We start from the raw sequence: 17,210 nt of genomic DNA, 5'->3' as shown, positions 1-17,210 counted from the left end.
GTGGACATGGCTGGCTCATACTGGTAATAAATTAGGCTGGTACTGGGTGTCCTGCTGTAATTTAACTATGCATTTGTGTGTTCCTTATAATCTCCTACTACCAAGAGATGTAAAATACAGCTATAAAACTTCATTTCTGGAGTTAAATTTAACAATGGAGGTGTCAGCCAAGGAGCAAGCTCTGCTGAGCATTTCTTTGGTGTGGGTTTTTTTCTTTCGTTTTTCTTTTTTTTTTTCTTTCTTTTTTTTGAGTAACAAGAGGAGGAGAAGCAATCCCAGGTTCAGCTGATTTGAGCTGTTGGAATAAAAAATTTCTGCATAAACTTCCCTTTTTCTGCTGTAACATTTTTTGTGTTCATGCAAAGGGTGGTACAGTTGGGTGGACTTGGATTTTGGATCAGTTACTCAGTTTGCTTCTGCTGTTTCTGCCATGCAGGGTGACTATGACCCCAGCAAAACCAAAGTTCTTCATTTCAGCATGAACCCGGCGAGCCTGGCCAAGCAGCAGCGCAAGGAGGAGCAGCAGCAGCTCCAGGAGGAGTGTGAAAGGCTGAGGGAGCTGGTGAGGGTGCTTGAAGGAGGCGGCTCCATCCATGGGAATCTGGAAGGAGTCGGGAGTTTTCAGTCACCACAAGAAATTGCAGGTAGGCTGCTGGCTTCTTGTTGTGAAGATACACTTATCCGTCCGTACTGCCAGAGGAACTGACTGCAGAAGCAGATGGAGGCATTGCAGACAGCGTGCTTGCTGGAATGGTTATGAGGCAAATGTAGAAAAGCAGGGCTGATGCAGGAGAGTGTGTGTGGTAGCAGTCCAATTTGGTACCAGTTTGGTACAGAGGGTAGGTAGTAAGGATAAACAGTAATAAACCATATCATTTGCTGATGATAAATGAAATACCAATACAGCAACCTTCACAGGCTGGTGCTGCCAATAGAGTAAAAGGAAATATTTCCTTCGTTTCAGGGCTGCTTTAGCCCTTGAGGTAGTACAAACAGCAGGAAATAACTTTCATAGCTGCAGGGAAGCAAGTGGTTGAAATCTTTTCAGACCTGGCTTAAAACAAATTAATATTGTTTATCAGTGTATATGTGCCCCATTAATCACAGCTACATTCAATACTGCATGAAGATAGAGTACATCTTTCACTAAGCTAAATACATTTCACAGAATGTGTGGCTCTCCTCCAGTACAGCCTTTCTTCCCTTTGCATGCATACGTGAAGCTTTTTAGTATAGTAACCCCAAAGTCAACAACTCCAGACGTGCTCTCAGACTCTGTAAATCAAGGTAAGAATATCAAAAAATGTGACCCATCACCTACAACATGGCGAGGCGACCAGGCAGAGTCGAGTTGTGCTGCAGCGCCCAAGAGACCTTACTGCTGTAATTCTCTCACACGTAGTTTACCCTCAAAACATTTTTGTTAGAGAAGAGAAAAATAAGAGAAAGCTGAAGAGCTGTGTGGAGCTAACCTGTTGTGCTCCGGCAGCATGTAGGTGGGCAGTGTCCAGAGGTCAGGGCTCTCCCTTGGATGTGGCCAAGAGGGCAGAGCTTTCCTCTCAAACCACGTGTGCCAGAATCTTGAGACTCACAAAATGACAGAGCCCTTGTTTGATGAAAATCCACAGAAGAAAACATCTTTCACTGTTATGGCACTGAAATTGTCTGAAAGTAGCTTTCTTGTTTTTCCATCGCTCAAACAAAAGTACTTTATTACTGCTAAGAACGTGTTTGTTCCAGCATCTCATGGTGGATTATGGTACTACATAGCCTCAAAAATGGGATGGTGAGAAGTGTAGATGGGGTGGTTTATAAAATGAAGAGCTGATGGGATGCTAGAGGTGCAATGACAGTTTGTCACTGCCGTTAGTGGATGCTCCAGCAGATGCAGAAGCATTAAACATTTCCCAAACGTTTAGGGAAGGCCATCTTTGCCTGTAGGAGCTTCCAGCCTGAGATCCCGGTGGGACCCGAGCAGTTCTCAGGGACAGTGTTTACATTGCAATTTGCATTTGAAATTCGCTGGTTTTTAAATTACAGTGGCTGCTGCTGCCCAGTGCCCTTGTCTGTCATTATACCCCCGAGCAGCCTGGCACATCTGATGCTGCAGAGGCGCGCGGCTGACACTGCCCCTTAAGCCCGGAGGGGAGAGTGACGGTCAGGGGCAGAGGAGTGCAGAGGTGAGGTCAGCTCCGTGTCTCTGCTGTTGATGAATGAGCCCCTGGGGTATCATCTACAGTAATTAGACCGTTTCTTCTTGGGGAGCGTGTTTCTCATGTATGCCTCCTGTGATTTGTTATTCATAATTATTATTCCGCTGCCTTTCATGCAGTTGCTTTTAGCGGCATTTCTGTGCTGGGATGTTACCAGGTTTTTCTTTAGCTCATAGGGGATGCATTTTTAAAGCTTCTTTCTCTTCTGCCTTTGATTCTGACAGGAAAACAAACAGCTCCCTGGGTTTCAGTGCGTTTCCAGCCTCTCGTCTATGCGGTGCTTTTTTACCTTTTGCCCCAGTCCTGTGCTACATCATTCTGACTTCTGTTCATCAACTCAGCTGGGAGAGAGCATCAGTTGCAGAGCCTAGTGGGGTCGGAAATACTTTGGTGACAGTCTCTAGCCATCATTTATCATAGTCACGGGAGGGCCCTCTGCATCCTCCAAGTGCCTGTAAGTGCATTTGGAAGTGGTTCCTGTATACAAAAACGGGAAAAGAGCTGTAAGTTAGGGATGGAGGAGCCCTGTGGATGACTGTCTTTGAGACCGGGGCATGTTTATAGTAAGCCAGGTTATACAGAAAGATTCTGTTGTTTTTTTTTTTCTTGTATTTTGTGTACTTGTGAGCATCACTGTCGTGCACAGGGAATGTTGCCATAAGCAGTCTTAAACCCTTCTTTCTGCTGCGGAGCACTCAGCTGCACGGTCTGATGTTAAAGACTCCATGTATATCTGTTGGGATTTGCAAGAGATGCAGGGGATGGTGTGGCACTGTGACTGCAAGGTGCGCAGGCATGTCTGAGCTGCCTTTAAATGAGCTGACTGCCAGGCTTGGTCACCTTGCTGGGGCAGGGCAGAGCTCACGGCGGGTTAGGGAACGGCTCATCGAGCGTGCTGTGCAAGCTGCATCTATTTTTGCGTTGACTCCGTCCTGCTTAGCTCGTGCAGCAGTCCCAGTGTGGATGTGACAGCTGTTTTAGGAGGGGTGTAACAACACAGATCCTCATGGCCAGAAAACTTTGACTGTCTTTCTTGGAACGAGAAATGGAAGATGAAGCTTTCACTGTTGTCTTAGGATCTCAACAGCTCTGCCCACAGGAATGGCAGTAGTGGAGAGCTGCCATGTGCCTTCCATTTTAGTATATTTTCAAGGTGTGAAATCAGGAGTTTGTGGCAGAAGCTCCCTCAGCTCTGTGTGTCATTGTGCAGTTGGCTGCCTTTGGAAGTGAGGTTTATTGTGCATAACAAGGCAGCAGTTTTCAGGGAGGTTTGTGGAACTGTTTCTGTACTAAACAACAAGATTTTGAATTTTCTTGCACCCCTTTCTGTCAGCTGCAATACCTCTACCCCTGTTTATCCAAGTATATGTTTATGTTTAACTCATTTGATCGGTGCATCCAAGGGGCAAATTCAGCTCTGAACTTTAGAGGCAGGAGGTCCCTCAGTGTTGAACGGGATGAGGGGAGACTGAGGACTGAACTCCTCTCAGAGCAGGAGGTGTGGATAAAAGTGGGAAGACAACAAAGGTCATATATAAGTCTGCATTTTGCCTCTTGACAGATAAAGGTAAATGTAAGATTTTATCACCCCGTTTTGCCGTACGCCCTGATTAGCTTATTGGCACAGGTGAGGAATTTGGGTGGCCTGCAGCCAGGCAGGTTTGCTACGTTCAGCAAGCTTATGGGATCTGCAACAATTGCACTTCAGGTTCAAAGGATTGTAATTGCACCAACCAAAAAAGGTATTAAGGATGGTGATGTTGATGGTTTTGATAATAATGTATTGGCCTTTATTAAATTCATTCATTGGACTGGAGTGCAACACGTTTTTTCTGATCATGGTTCCAACTCCTGGATAGGTAATAAGGAAATTATTACTGTGGACGTTAAAGCTCATTAAATGTGACTCTATTAAAAATCAAGGTTATGCTGGACTTTAAATCTTTTTGAGCATAACCACTGGAGGCTGCAGCACAAACTGGCAACTTGCCATGTAGTTCACTGGTCCTCTTCTTATTTATGAAGTAATAGTCTCTATTAAAATCAGTACTAGGGCTGTTGCAAAGGAGAGGTTTGGACAACACGAGCTATAACAACTTACCGTCCTTTTTCAAAGTGTAAAAATTGCACGCGGAGTTGTCCAGTATTAATGGGGCAGATCTGTGGCAGCCCCATTAAGGGAATCGGCTGTAACTTTATGGGTGTTTTGTTTCTCTCCCAGTGCCTCCCCGGGTCTGGGTTGTGTAACAGAAGTGTGCACCAAGGTCAGGCTGCCATCTGGGGAGTGTTTCTGAGTCCTTCTGCCTCTGAAACAGGGATGCAGATTGCAACAGCTTTAGAAAGGTGGCGCGGGGAATCGCTGCCCAGATTTGGAATCTGTTCCACTTCTACATTTCTCTTTCCTGTGCTGTTCATGCTCCCTCCAACCCCTGTTGTATTTCAGGCTGCATCTTCTGCTTTTTTTTCTTCCAGATCCATATCTGTATTTTCTGTTTCACTCTGGGCCATTTCTGTTTAGATCTTCTTTTTTTGTCCTGTGTGGTCCTGGTGGGACTCTCAATTGTTATTTCTGGCACTGCCAGAGGTGGAGTTCGGTCTTAGTTACAAGCACATAAGTAGGTGGCAGCAGCAGCTAGTGGGCAGCTGGCAGAAGTAGTGGCTTGTCTGTTGTAGTGAAGCATAGGCAGAAATAAGAATGCTTCAGGTGCAGATTATTTTCCATTTGTGATCTCATCTTAAAAGTGGTAGCTTTGAAGGTAGGAACGAATAGCCTGTGGAAGCTGGTTCCTGACTGAGGACTGCAGTAACACAGGTTTTCCACTGGCTTTCATGATTTATTGCTATCCCAGAGGGACAGTGGTGCATTCCCTTCTTTCACCCAGCCTCTCCCCATAAGAAAGAGGAAAAGTGCTTTTAATATCCTTTCTGTTGAGAGACAGGCTGGCACCCCAGCAGAAAGGAGGGTGGGGAAATCAACCTTGATTTCAACCATCTGTGGAGAATTTTTGGAAGTGAACTATTTTCCTGAACATAATCCCGCCTAAAAGGAAAGCTATTCATCAATCTTAATGGCTTCTGTGTTCTTTCTCTCTTGTTAGAGAAAAGTAGGAAAAAGGGGTTCCTGATGAAGAACTGGGGGGAAATCTTGCTGTAAAGCAGGTGTTGGACCCTAACAGAGATGCTACGTCTGGTGCTCAGCGAAGGCTCTCTTCAGCACCACAGCCACGTCAGGGCCTTGTAAAAAATGTTATTAATTGGAATTAAATTGGGTAATGAATTAATACTAAAATAATCTAATCCTGTTGAAGTGACAAGCCAGAGATGGTAAAATTTGTCACTGTCCCAGCATGCTTGTGCTTCTGATGAATGTGTTTCTGAGCACAGAAGGCGACAAAAAAGGAGCAGATGGAATTTAAAAGTTGCCATTCTCCATCCACAGTTGGCTGAGCTGTTGGTGCTTGGAAGCCTTGGTGCTACCATCTGTGTGTAGGAAATCCACACAAGATGAGGGCTGCACCTGCAAATGAAACCTGAGTCCACCTGACAAAGGATTCTTCTGTGACCTTTGGTGGTGGGTGCACATGTGGAAATGCAGCATCTGCATCCCCCTTCGTGCTGAGCATCTCGTGGGTTGAACAAGGGTGGGCAGCTGGGTGCACAGAGAGCAGCTCTTTCTCCATCACATAGCACCTCTGAAGTGCCTTTTTCTGGTGCAGAAGGGATTCATTAGGTGACTTTTGTCTCTTTAATGGAGATGGGACAATTCCTCTCCACCTTTGTACCAAAGGAATTGCCTTCTGTCTGAAGAAACACAAAGTGAAGGTCCAGGGCGTTTGCTGTCTTCAAATGTTAAGGGACTTCTGGTAAGAGCAGGACGTTAGCCTTTGTGCCCTGCTTGTATTTCAACAAAAGTAATTGCTTTCTGCGTATCCCAATTTCCTATGAAGTTTATAAAGAGCTTGTCTTTGCCTCCAGTGTTTCGCTGTGTGCTAATGAAGTTCACAGTTTTTGTCTTCTTTCGCTCCAGAGATGGCTGCGTGTTCCTGTTGTGGAAAAACTCATTCCCTACTGCTGCCTGCATCGCAAATGTTGCATGGTTTTAATGTGCAAAACACAAATGAAACAGAAAGTAGCACACAGGACGAGTATTATTAGCAGCAGTTGTTGGGAGCCGGTTTGCCTGACCCGCTCGGAGCTTGCCTGCCTTCCCCTGCTGACCTTGCAGCTGAACGGCCGTGTCTCCCCGGGGTAATCCCCTCACCTCCTGGCTAGTTATTATCATTAGTGTTTTTATGGGGCTACTTTCTCTACTGCAAGACATTTAGACCAGTCTGGGACCTGAATAGTATATTAGAACTGGGAACGAGCTGGAAGTTTGAATAGAGCTTGCTTTGATTTCCTTCCTTACCGTGCACGTTCCTTTGTCCCAGCACTGCAGGTGGTGAGGTGGGGCTGCTGAATATACCTGCTTTTCTAAAAGCCTAGGCCCTCCTGTACTACAGTGTTGCCGTAGTTGGTGGGCAGAGTCTATAAAGCCCTTTCACATTACAATGCTGTCAATAGATTTGGGCAGCCCAGCCACAAGGGGAAAATACCTTGAAGCCTCCATGTGTCCTGATCCAGCAGCATGGTCTTTGGTGGGAAATGCTCCACTCTGGTGAAGTCAGTGCGTAAAGAACCAGGTTTCCTGGCTTGGACAAACATTATAGTACCTCAAGAGGGCTGAAAGAAATGTTCTTGGGTTAAAAAAAATACAATATTGCTTTTATCATATATAGCATTTGTCATCCAGATAGATTCCCAGTTTTTTTTTTTTTTTAGAGATAAGGCAGATAGGAAGTTGTGCAGCACTGGATGTATCGAAAGCAGTGTGCCCTGCCAGTGGCAACATGCCATGAGTCTGTTCGACAACAAGAGGCTTGCCCCTGAGCACCACTTCATCTGAGTGCTGTGAATGGGCAGAGTGCAGGCAGGCAGACAGGGGTTGCTGCCCCAACAACTCCCAGAGGATGCCCGAATCCTGCAGCTCCGTGTGACACTGTGCTGGGAGGTGCTGCTGAGACATCGCTGGGACTTGCCGGCTCCATCTGCAGTCCAGGGAGTCAGAGGTTCATAATAAATCCTGTAACTTGGTTCTGTTGTAGCTACTGAGCGTGTAAAACTTGCTGTCAAAGGTTAGTGCATGGACTGTTCTCAGCTTCACAAAGAGCAGAGCTGTGAGTTTTCTTTCTTGCCCCTCTTCCAATTCCTGTGTCGTGTTCCTGGAGGCCTTGTTTTTTCTGCTTTTGTAAGAGGCAGCTTGTGAACCTGCAGAATACCTATTGCAGCTCCAGTGGCTCTTAAGAGTTGTGGGTTTTTTTAAAGCATCTCCTACCCTCTTGCTAGGCATTGTGTAGAAGTTAATTAAAAGTATTTATTAGAACCCTTACTCCAGAGAAAAAAGGCTGCTTTACCAAGAAAGAACTGGTCATGTAAGTTGGGAGGGAGGAGGAGATGGGAAAAAAAAACACAACAAAGTATGTGTGATGAGAGGACCAAAGTTAAACACTGAACTATGAGAATATCTGCAAGGATTTCTGTAGCAGTCTGAGGAAGAGGCTCCCAAGGGGAAGGGTCTCTGGACTTAGAGATCCAGACTTGAATTTGATGATAAGGGAAGTGAGTAGCACTGCAAGAAAATGCTGCTGGGGAGAACGTTGCTGATGTTTCCTAGGTGGATGCATTTTATTAATTCAATACCAGTGCAGTAAAGTCACGGTGTTACATCTGAAAGGAAGGGCACTTTGCTGAGGCAGGCAGGGAAGGCAGAGGTAGCTAATGTCTAGATACAAATAGGCAGGTGGCAAGTCTAGAGGTATCGTGTGGGACCAGATAAGTCAACACAAAATGTGCAGGCGTACCTAGAGAAACCCAGGCTGGCAGGGAATGTTCTGTCTCCTCCTGGCTTACTGTATGTGGCTGTAGAGGAGAATCAGTAATAAAAACAATATTTTTAAGCCTGCTGCCTTGGGTTTTTAGTTCCTAGTCCATCAGTAGCTGAGTGAACCACGAACAACTGTGAAGATGAATTGTTCTTGCTGCCAAGCATGTCCCTTCGAGTCCCCAGACGTAGCTGTGTTCCCCTGGATGTGACTGGGGGAAGTTCAGAGCCTTCGCAAGGAGAGAAGTCAGTGAGCAGTGTAAGGACTTGCAGCCTTTCCCTCCCGTATTTTAACCCCTTTCCTCCCTCCAAATCACTAAAACACCATTAAATATGTACCGTATGGAAGCTGCCATATTGCAGGAAGCACCATTCCTGGCCCTAGTCCTTGCATATCCCATTGGGCTGCCTGTTTCTTTATCATCCAGAAGCAAGCCATCAGGCTGTGAAGCTCGTGGGTCTTGGTAAACTTTGGTAGCTGCATTTTCCTATCTAGGTGTTTGAGTCAGGCTCCCCTTACTTGGTTGTTGCCTTCCCGGGACTGTGTAACAGTCAGGATGCTCCTGCTAGATGTCTCCAGTCCAGCAGTTCTCCTGAGGAGAAGGAAATGCAGTATTATCTGCAGCTGCCCTTTGGATCCTGTGGGGTTGTGATATGAGCTGCCTCTTAAAGCAGTTTGCATCACAGAGCAGCTTTTGATTAGCAACGATGTGCCATAAGGCCTCTGGATGTACACAATTGAAAATGCTCTTTCATTCATCAGCAGGATTGAGAAGAAAGGCTTGTGCTGATGTCTCAAATTCAGCCTGACACGATTTCCCTGACTTTAGAAAAACCAGCCTGCCAGCCTGGCGGAGCGCTCCGGCAGGGGAGAGCCTCAGATCTTTACATCTTGTCAATGAATTGTTTCTCCTGGAAATTAAAGCTTGACGCCTTTGTGAACAGCAGCAAGTTGTGGGAAATGTGGTAGAGGAACTTTGTAATGGGTGTCGAGGTTACAGGGAACGTCCTGAAAAGGTTGGTGCTGGCAAGGTGAATGCCCCCTTGGTTGGGGATATTTATTAGATTCAGGAAAGATGACAGCAGTGGGAAAATACTGAACATATTTATTCTTTCTCACTCAACACTATTTGAGATGGTGGCATTCTTGTTATGGCAGGTTCATAATGGAAAAAAATTACTGAATTTGCTTTTTTTTCTCTAGAGCCCTCATTTCAATTTCCAGTTAGGTATACTTGGCTGCGAGCTGAAATCCAACTGTCTTCACAAAATAAATAGGGACTCCTTATAACTGAATCCCAAATGAGGTGGGGTGAATGTGTAGAGACTGAGAAATAAAGTCTCTACTCGTTCCACATTTTAAAGGGGGATCATGTGCAACTAAAATTCAGAAGCCGAAGGAGAACTGTGTATACGGTCTGGATTATCTACCCATCTCTCTGTGGGAAGCTGTTTTCCCTAGGAAATAATGTTCTTCAGTTGTGTTCTTGATTTTTGTTTTTCACTTACCCTGATTATTTAGAGGCTGCAAATGAAGTAAAAATAAGGCTGTATCAATACTCTAGAGCAGCGGCTGTATTTAAGGAGTTTATATTTGATGAGTAAGTTGATGACATTGCATTATGTGAATTTGATGTGCAAACTTGTCACCGAAGTGTAAACATAGTGACAGCAGGACCAGCAATTCCCAGCCTAATCAAGTAAGCCGAGTAACACATTCTTTGAGCTATAGAGTAATAGAGACTGATTTACATATTAAAATGAGAGAAGCTACACAGATCCAACAATTAAGTTGATATTTTAAGTGCCTAAAAGTCGGGAGATTCGAAGTTATGTTTTCTGCATCAGTTCATTTGTCACCCACATGTATTTGTAATATTTTCAATGACTTTATTTTGTATGAAACTAATATGTCTTAAAATACATGAAATGTTGGCCATGGAGGAAAGGGGAGCTTTGAATCTGCTGGGTGAGAAAGCAGACTCACTATCTGAGGCCTGGCCTTTCTATAAAAGGTACAAACAAATTCCAGGTAATTTCTTTTCTAATATTCTAGAAGACGTGTTGGGATGGAGAGGGAGCTCTTTTCAAATGCAATGGAAAAAATTCCCATTGATCTCAATAGACCTTGAATTATATCCTTAACTTCTTGTTTTCTTTTTAAGGAATAAGCTTTATTTAATTGCAAATTCACACAAGTGCACTAGTACCACTAAGAATTGCATCGATATATGGATTCTGTCGGTGGTGTTTATGCTGGTTTCACAGTACTGATCTTGCATTCAGATAAGTGAGCACATGCACAGCTCCCCTTATCTGCCTGTGCTGATGTGCTGATATATGAATGCTCGCGCCCTGCATTCACAAAAAGCTATTCACATGCCAAGTCAGATGATTTTTTTTTATAATCCTCTTTGAATTAGACTACAAAAAGAATGTGTTTGAAAAGGTTAACTAATGGATACACTTTTCTTCCTGATGAGGAAAAGAAAAATGGTGAAGTGCTGAAAAATGGTCAAGCAGAGTTTTGATCAGGCTTTTCTAATCAAATACATTTTAGGCAGCGAGCAAGTTGGAGGAACGTTAATCCATAGAGGGTTTATCTGGAATAGAGAACATTCATTTGGAAAACAATCAGTGTATAAAAACAGGCACTTGTAATTACTTTGCCATCTTAATCATGGCACTGACATCAGTACCGTGATGTGATAATGCTATGATAGCATTTTGAATGTGGTGCTCCATAACAATGTAAATAGGGAAGGAAAGCATCCCTCTCTCTTAGGATCTTCACACCTGTTGAGCTGGTTTGCTAACGTCTGGGTATGCTGGGCAGCTTGTCCAGTGGTTACGAACAGAGGTGTCCAGAGGGGTGTCCAGAGGACGAGTTGGAGGGGAAATTGGGTCCAAAGCATCAGACCCCTGCTGGGGACGAGCTGGGCACTGCACCCTCTCTTGTAAAAGGCTGTATGCTTCAGCTAAAGTGTGGAGAGGCAGCTTCAAACTGCAACATGTACAGGATCCTAAGTGAAAAGGCCTCATTCCCTCTCAATTTATTTGAAAAAAAAAAGCCAAAACCATGCAGTCCCCTTGGGAATCCATCGGTGGCCAGTGCAGAGACCCGAGCACTGCTGTCGTGAGCTCTCGGCGTGGCACAGGTCAGTAAGTAGGTAGCATCCTGCGTGGCACTGACCTGGGTTTGTGCCAAGGCAGTGGAGACAGGGGGTTAAATCACAGCAAGACTTAAATCTCAGGGGACAGTCATGCCTGTCCATCAGGGATTTCTTAGCAGCTGCCAGCAATCCATTATTTAGACTAAACTAAAGCTACCCTGTATTGTTTATGTAGTCACAGCAGCTGATGCGGTCTTCACTTGCTATTTCAGTGTTTCCGTGCTTTTTCCACTTCAGTGCCAGGTTATCTGTCTTGAGCTGTGGTTAGATAGCAGTAAATCAACCCAGCCTCTATTAGAAAACAGCATATTCATCCTTATGTATAACCAGATCCAGCTCAATGGATGAAAATCAGATTGATGAAAAGCTGCTTGAAATCTGACTCTGAATTGCCTTTCACTCACTGGCTAAGTAGGTTTCTGTCTTCGTTGAGTAGAAGAGTCTTGATGCATCCTGCTGGAGTGCTGTAGCACAGTGGATTATTGGGTAGGAATGTGGCTTTGTAAGGTTACCTTCTGCAATGATCAGATACTGTTACAGGTGTGCAGCGGAGGTACTTAAGTTAAATAGAACAGAGACTTCTGCAAGGAAGGGCCAGAGGCAGCGGCAGCATCCACCTTCAGTAGAGACCGTGGCTGTGTCATCAGAACTCTTCACCGCTAGTGGCATCAAAGGCAGCACGCACATCTGAAAGATTCAGCAAGAGTGCTCTGAATAGGCTGATAATGACTGCGTGTGATTCCTCTTTTAGACTGCCATATTGCCATGACTTCACTGAAATTAGGCAGAACTTAGGAGAGGACGGGTTTCTGTCTTGTTAGACAAAAGTGGTACAAATAAACCCTAAGTTAGAAATACCAAGGTTAGGTCTGCCTAACAGGCATGTGCTAAAAGTAATTTCATCATCAGGCACCATTTGAAATAAATCCTGGTCGGGTTGTTTCCATGATAATGTGCCCTCCTCGGTACATGGGAAGTGTGCCAATGCATTTGTAAGCTCCCTGCAGAATGTATTTGGACTCCCATGGTGTTACAAGGGGTAGTGGAAATTACTCTTCACTTCCATTTCAAAGCACTTCTTTCTGCTGTAGGATCCTTCACATTTTACAACATGAAGAAAAAAAAAAAAAGAAAAAGAAAAAGAAGGGCAGTATTATTCCTGAATCCCTGAGAACCTGAGAAGTTTTTGGTGAAATGAAAGATTTTTAAGCATGATGTTCCCATGTATGTGAAGTCGTTTTCTGCAAGGTGATGTCCTCAGCCAAACGGAGAGGACAATTGCAGCACTTGGCATTAGATTCAAAGCTAATGGCATGTTAGTTACCTCTCAGGTAGCTCAGAGTTCTAGGTTGCTAACCCCCGCAGTTAGAAATAAATAAGGAGAAAAATTAGAAGTGCTCATATCCCACTTATTGCAGCATGTTAAACACTGCTGTTCTCCTCTGTCAAAGGCGGCGTGAGCCAGGCTGTTCCATAAAATCAGGGCAAATGAGCAATTAGCAAGAGGTACAGAAATAGTGTTTAGAATGGTATAAAGCTGCTCTGAGAGCTATAAAATGTCTCTCCTTGTTTTGCGCATGGTTTAGAGTGGGAATGTTTGACACTTAACAAAAGCTGACTAATTCTTTGTTGTTTCCCTCTAATGATCAGAATTCAGGGGAGGGCTGTCTGTGACAGGCTGGAGAAGTGTTGCAATGAAAGTGAAGCTCTTTTTAATTAGAAAGTCCATTGGATTATTTACTTTCGTAGCGATCGGAGCGCTGGCTGGTTTAAATGTGTCAGCAGTACTGACCAGTACGGTGCAGTCTTGTCAGCGCAGGTTCTGTTTTGCTCTTCAGAAATCAAGAGGTGAAGTCTGTTCCAACAAGGAGAGTCTGTGATGAGAGAAATTATAACTGCAGCCAGCCGTGCTAGCGACTTCACCATCTGCTGTGAAGTCTCTGGCTTGAATTCCAGCACTTGTGGTAGCAGGCGTAATGATGATAATATTTTCCACTTCTGTAGCACCCTCTGTCCAAAGGTCTCTGAGTATGCTGGAAATACTAATTAAGACTCGCGGCACCCATGGGAGGCGGGTAGGAGCCTCCACGCTATCTTTTCTTGCTTGCAGAGTGTAAAGAGATTGTGCCACTAATCTTCAGGCAGCAATTCCTTCTGCTAGGCAGCTCTGGAAGAACTAAAACCCTCTCGTACCTGTGGTAGTGCAGGTGAGCTGAAATCAGGGCTGTCTTAGACAGGCTGTCTGGCTCACGTTAACTGCTGGAACGTGAGGTGGGCAATGATCTCCGGGCTCATAAGAGGGCTTATTGTGGCAGCAGCAGAGGCTGTGTCTGCATTAGCTGGTGCAGTTTCTTACACTTTTTAGTGCAAGTCATGGATTAGGTCTTACAACTTGAGTCCAGTCCTTAATCGGTAGCCTTCTGAGGAAACCGGACTGCTGCTTACAGTGAGACTGCAAGCTGTCTGTGCAGTGCTCTGCGGATATAAGAAGTCAGTGCTCGAGTCCCTAGCAGATGTGTCTCCTGCTCAGACTTCCCGCGTGTGGTACGGTACTCGTTGCCTCGAAGCAGCGAGTGGAGCTGCCTGTGTACAGCAACCTGCAGTGAGCCTGGCATGGGCGAAGTTGGAGGCAGCACCTGAATGGGCCTGCAGATAACACAGAGTCACCCCAGCTCAGTCTGTTCTGCAGACATGTCTGGAATTTTTGTCCAAAGGGCTTTTTTCACATGGCTTAATTTTATTTTAATTTAATATAACTTAGTCTTGTAAAAGGCCAACAGGAAAGTGTTAGCTGCAGTCAGAAAGGAGAGGCAATGAATGTTTAATATTGTGTGGACCATCAGGAAGGAGTAATTGCATGAGAAAGGGAGATATTTGACCACATATCTTTAATGCATGATCCCAGCACTCACACTCATGGATTCAGGAGTTTGTCCCCACGAAGATCCAGGTAACGTGCTCTGCAGTTGGGTGGAGTTGGAGCAGTGAAGCTCTTCCTTCCATGGAGTGCAAGGTGTAAAACAAAGCCAACAGTCCAGCCAAAGAGACACTACAATCCACCATCTCTGAGAGGAAAGACACCATTATCAAGTATCTTACAGAGCCAGTGTATTTTTGGCTATTAAAGACAGTTATCCTCAGAGATTTATACATAATGTTAAAATGAGGGAAGGTGGGGGGCAAACTCTTGCTGTGCATAATTATTGCTGGGTACTGCATGCACTTTCTCTATTATTTACTTAATCTTAAATGCCAGATGCTAAAGGGCACCAGTATCAATTAGCTGCCTAATTAGACTTGCAAAGAAATCATGTAATTTAGTTATAGGCGAATAAACAACAACAAGAAGACCAAAAAACAAACACAGAAGCTCAGGGATCTCTTTGCAATCACTTTTAAAGCTCCCTGTGTACTCTGTTGGTTTTCATCTCTTGCCCCAAACTCTTTGGAGCACACCATATCGAGGCAGATGGCTGGTTGTAGCATCACCTAGTGCTGCCCTTGGTGGATTTAGCCGCAGCTTTCTGCATTTCTCTCCGAATTGTTTTAATTGAGTTCAGATCCGATTCTCTGTGTGAGAACTTGGGAAGTTCTCTGACCAACAGAGAAGATGTCGCTGCCTCTTTGTGACCTGTATCCTGATCAGTGCATGTTCTGGATGTTTAGTCTGGTGAAGACTACACACCATCCCCTGCTTCTGCTGGGATGACTTTTGTGGAGAACCCGTTTTTCTGTTCCACGCTGTTTAGCATGCAGCCAACACAGTATCTTTCACACTGTATCTTTAGCAAAAAGAGCCCTGCTTGCTTCGCTACCAAATAATAGGAAGCAGTGCGCTTTTATTCCATTAGTTCCCACTCGTATTCAGAAGAGTTTTCACAGGACTGAAGTGCATTCATTTTTGTTTCATCAAGGCCTACAACTCTGTCTGAATCTTTATCTTGCAAATTGCCTTAACGGAGTAATAATCAATGCCTTGAGCTTGTGTATACACCAAGTTTTTCCTCTCTGTAGGTGCTGCTGCCTTCCTGACTGATCATTCTTCTGACGTTGGTATCGCTGTGTCAACAGCGTGTCATTTAAGTGCCTTTGCAGCATCCCATGTTTTACAACTTCGCTTTCTTTCTGAGTGCCTAGATGCTGGAAGCTGCTGATGTATTTTTTTTTTTAGATGGCCTGAAACCTTTCTGAAAACAAGGTGGCGTTCAGTTTCTCAGAGCTTTGTTCTTACTCCGTGCCCGTGCTGTCTCAACACTGCTCTCTTCCTTTCTGAAAACAAGACTTAGCCCTTATATAGTGCTTTATTTCTTCAAAGCACTGTATAAACATTAGCTAATTAAGTATATATAACATGCCCTAAAGTATGCTAACAGAAAACTGCAGCACAGCATTGAAGTTTCCAGGCACTTGATCCAGTGTTAAATCTGATTGAATCACTAATTATTTTTCAAAATGCTGTGCCTAATGACATGTATCAAGACAGGATGATCAGAGTTGCAGCCAGAAGTATAAGAAGCTGCAGCCAAAGAGAGAGCGGGAAGGTCAGGTAAGTTCTGTGTTATTTCTAGAGTTATTTTGAATGTACCCACTAAGGTAATAAACAAAACAACAACAAAAAAAGAACAGGAGCTGCAGCTTTTGGATCTTTCCTGTTTTGATATATATAATCAGCTCTACATTTCCTGTTGAAATGTTCATTAAAATTGCAGCCCCTGTGATTACGCAGCTGCCTAATTCAAATCAATAGGGCTCCTGAAACAATTTCAGATATTTTTAAATACTGCTGTAGAACTTCCTTGTTTATAGTGTTATGATTAAGTGACTTTTTTCTAAGCCATCTAAAGCATTAATAAAAATCTCTTTAGCTTTTTCTCTATTTTTTTTTACTCTGAGCAGCTGCAAATAATGCAAACCTTGGTTTATTGCTTTATTGTAGTGCAGCATGTATACTTGTGGTGATAACTAAATCAGAAGCCCAATTACACAGGTTCTTTATAATTCCTAGTAAGCCGTAATTGACTTCTTTTGTTTTGGAATCTTAATTCAAATAAATAAAATTAATAGCGCAGAAGAATGAATAGTACTTGGAGTACAACAGCCATTCCTTGCTTCCAGCTCACAAACTTTTGGATGCAACAGTTGATAATGCCCCAAAACTTCGTTATAACTGACACATGGCTATCCAGAGGGAAGACTGCAATGTTCAAAGGAGCAAGATACTTCCGTAGATCTCATGCTGATAGTGAGGTCATTTTAGTTGTACCGGAAAAATGCTTTCAAAGTATTTTCAGTTATTCTGTTTTGGAACGTTTCAGAGTGATGCTAGGGTTCTTGTGTGTTTGCTTGAATGACTTCAAGTTATTAATTTTTCACTTTTTGTAATAACTGTAATCCCTTTCACTGTTTCAAAAGCCTTGGCACAATTCTGCTGTGTTTAAGTTATACACATTTCAGGAAAATACCTAAATCAAAACACTGTGGGAGAGAGACTGGGTGAACGAACAGATGTTTACCATCTCTGACTTCGGTGGTTTAGAAAAAGCAAACACGTTTCTATAAAAACTCAGCGTGGTAAATATATTGTAGTTGCCTGTAGTTTTACACTTCGCCTCCCTGTGAAGGCATTTTTTTTTCTTCTTTTGCTTTTATTGCCTCACCCCAGCTGTAGTTAACTCCCTTGTTTGCTTAGTTGCACCTCCCCAGGGCACCAGGAGTGGGTGAGAAGGTCTGCACAGCTCAGTGCTGGCTCTCTTGCTTGCCTAAACCCTCTCTGAGCAATTTGCTGAGCTGGTGTTATGTCAAGCACTGGGGTGGCTAGGTATGAACAGATGTTTTAGTGCCATAGTGTGGTTGAACCCAGCTGCTATGCCACCACCGTTGTGGAAATTGGCCTGTGACCATATA

At 44.0% G+C, this 17,210-nt stretch overlaps 1 protein-coding gene across 1 annotated transcript in view; it reads left to right on the top strand.

Annotated features, from left to right (window-relative positions):
- MAD1L1 (mitotic arrest deficient 1 like 1) overlaps positions 1–17,210 on the top strand; it is a 353,627-nt gene that overhangs the window by 231,762 nt on the left and 104,655 nt on the right. Inside the window, 1 exon segment of the mRNA XM_040574714.1 lies at positions 437–644. Within this exon segment, the coding sequence (XP_040430648.1) occupies positions 437–644 (208 nt within the window).

Source organism: Cygnus olor, chromosome 15 (genome assembly GCF_009769625.2).
Source record: "Cygnus olor isolate bCygOlo1 chromosome 15, bCygOlo1.pri.v2, whole genome shotgun sequence".
NCBI lineage: Eukaryota > Metazoa > Chordata > Aves > Anseriformes > Anatidae > Cygnus > Cygnus olor.
The sequence above is the reverse complement of the archived record's forward strand: the minus strand, read 5'-3'. Positions and strand labels throughout refer to the sequence as shown.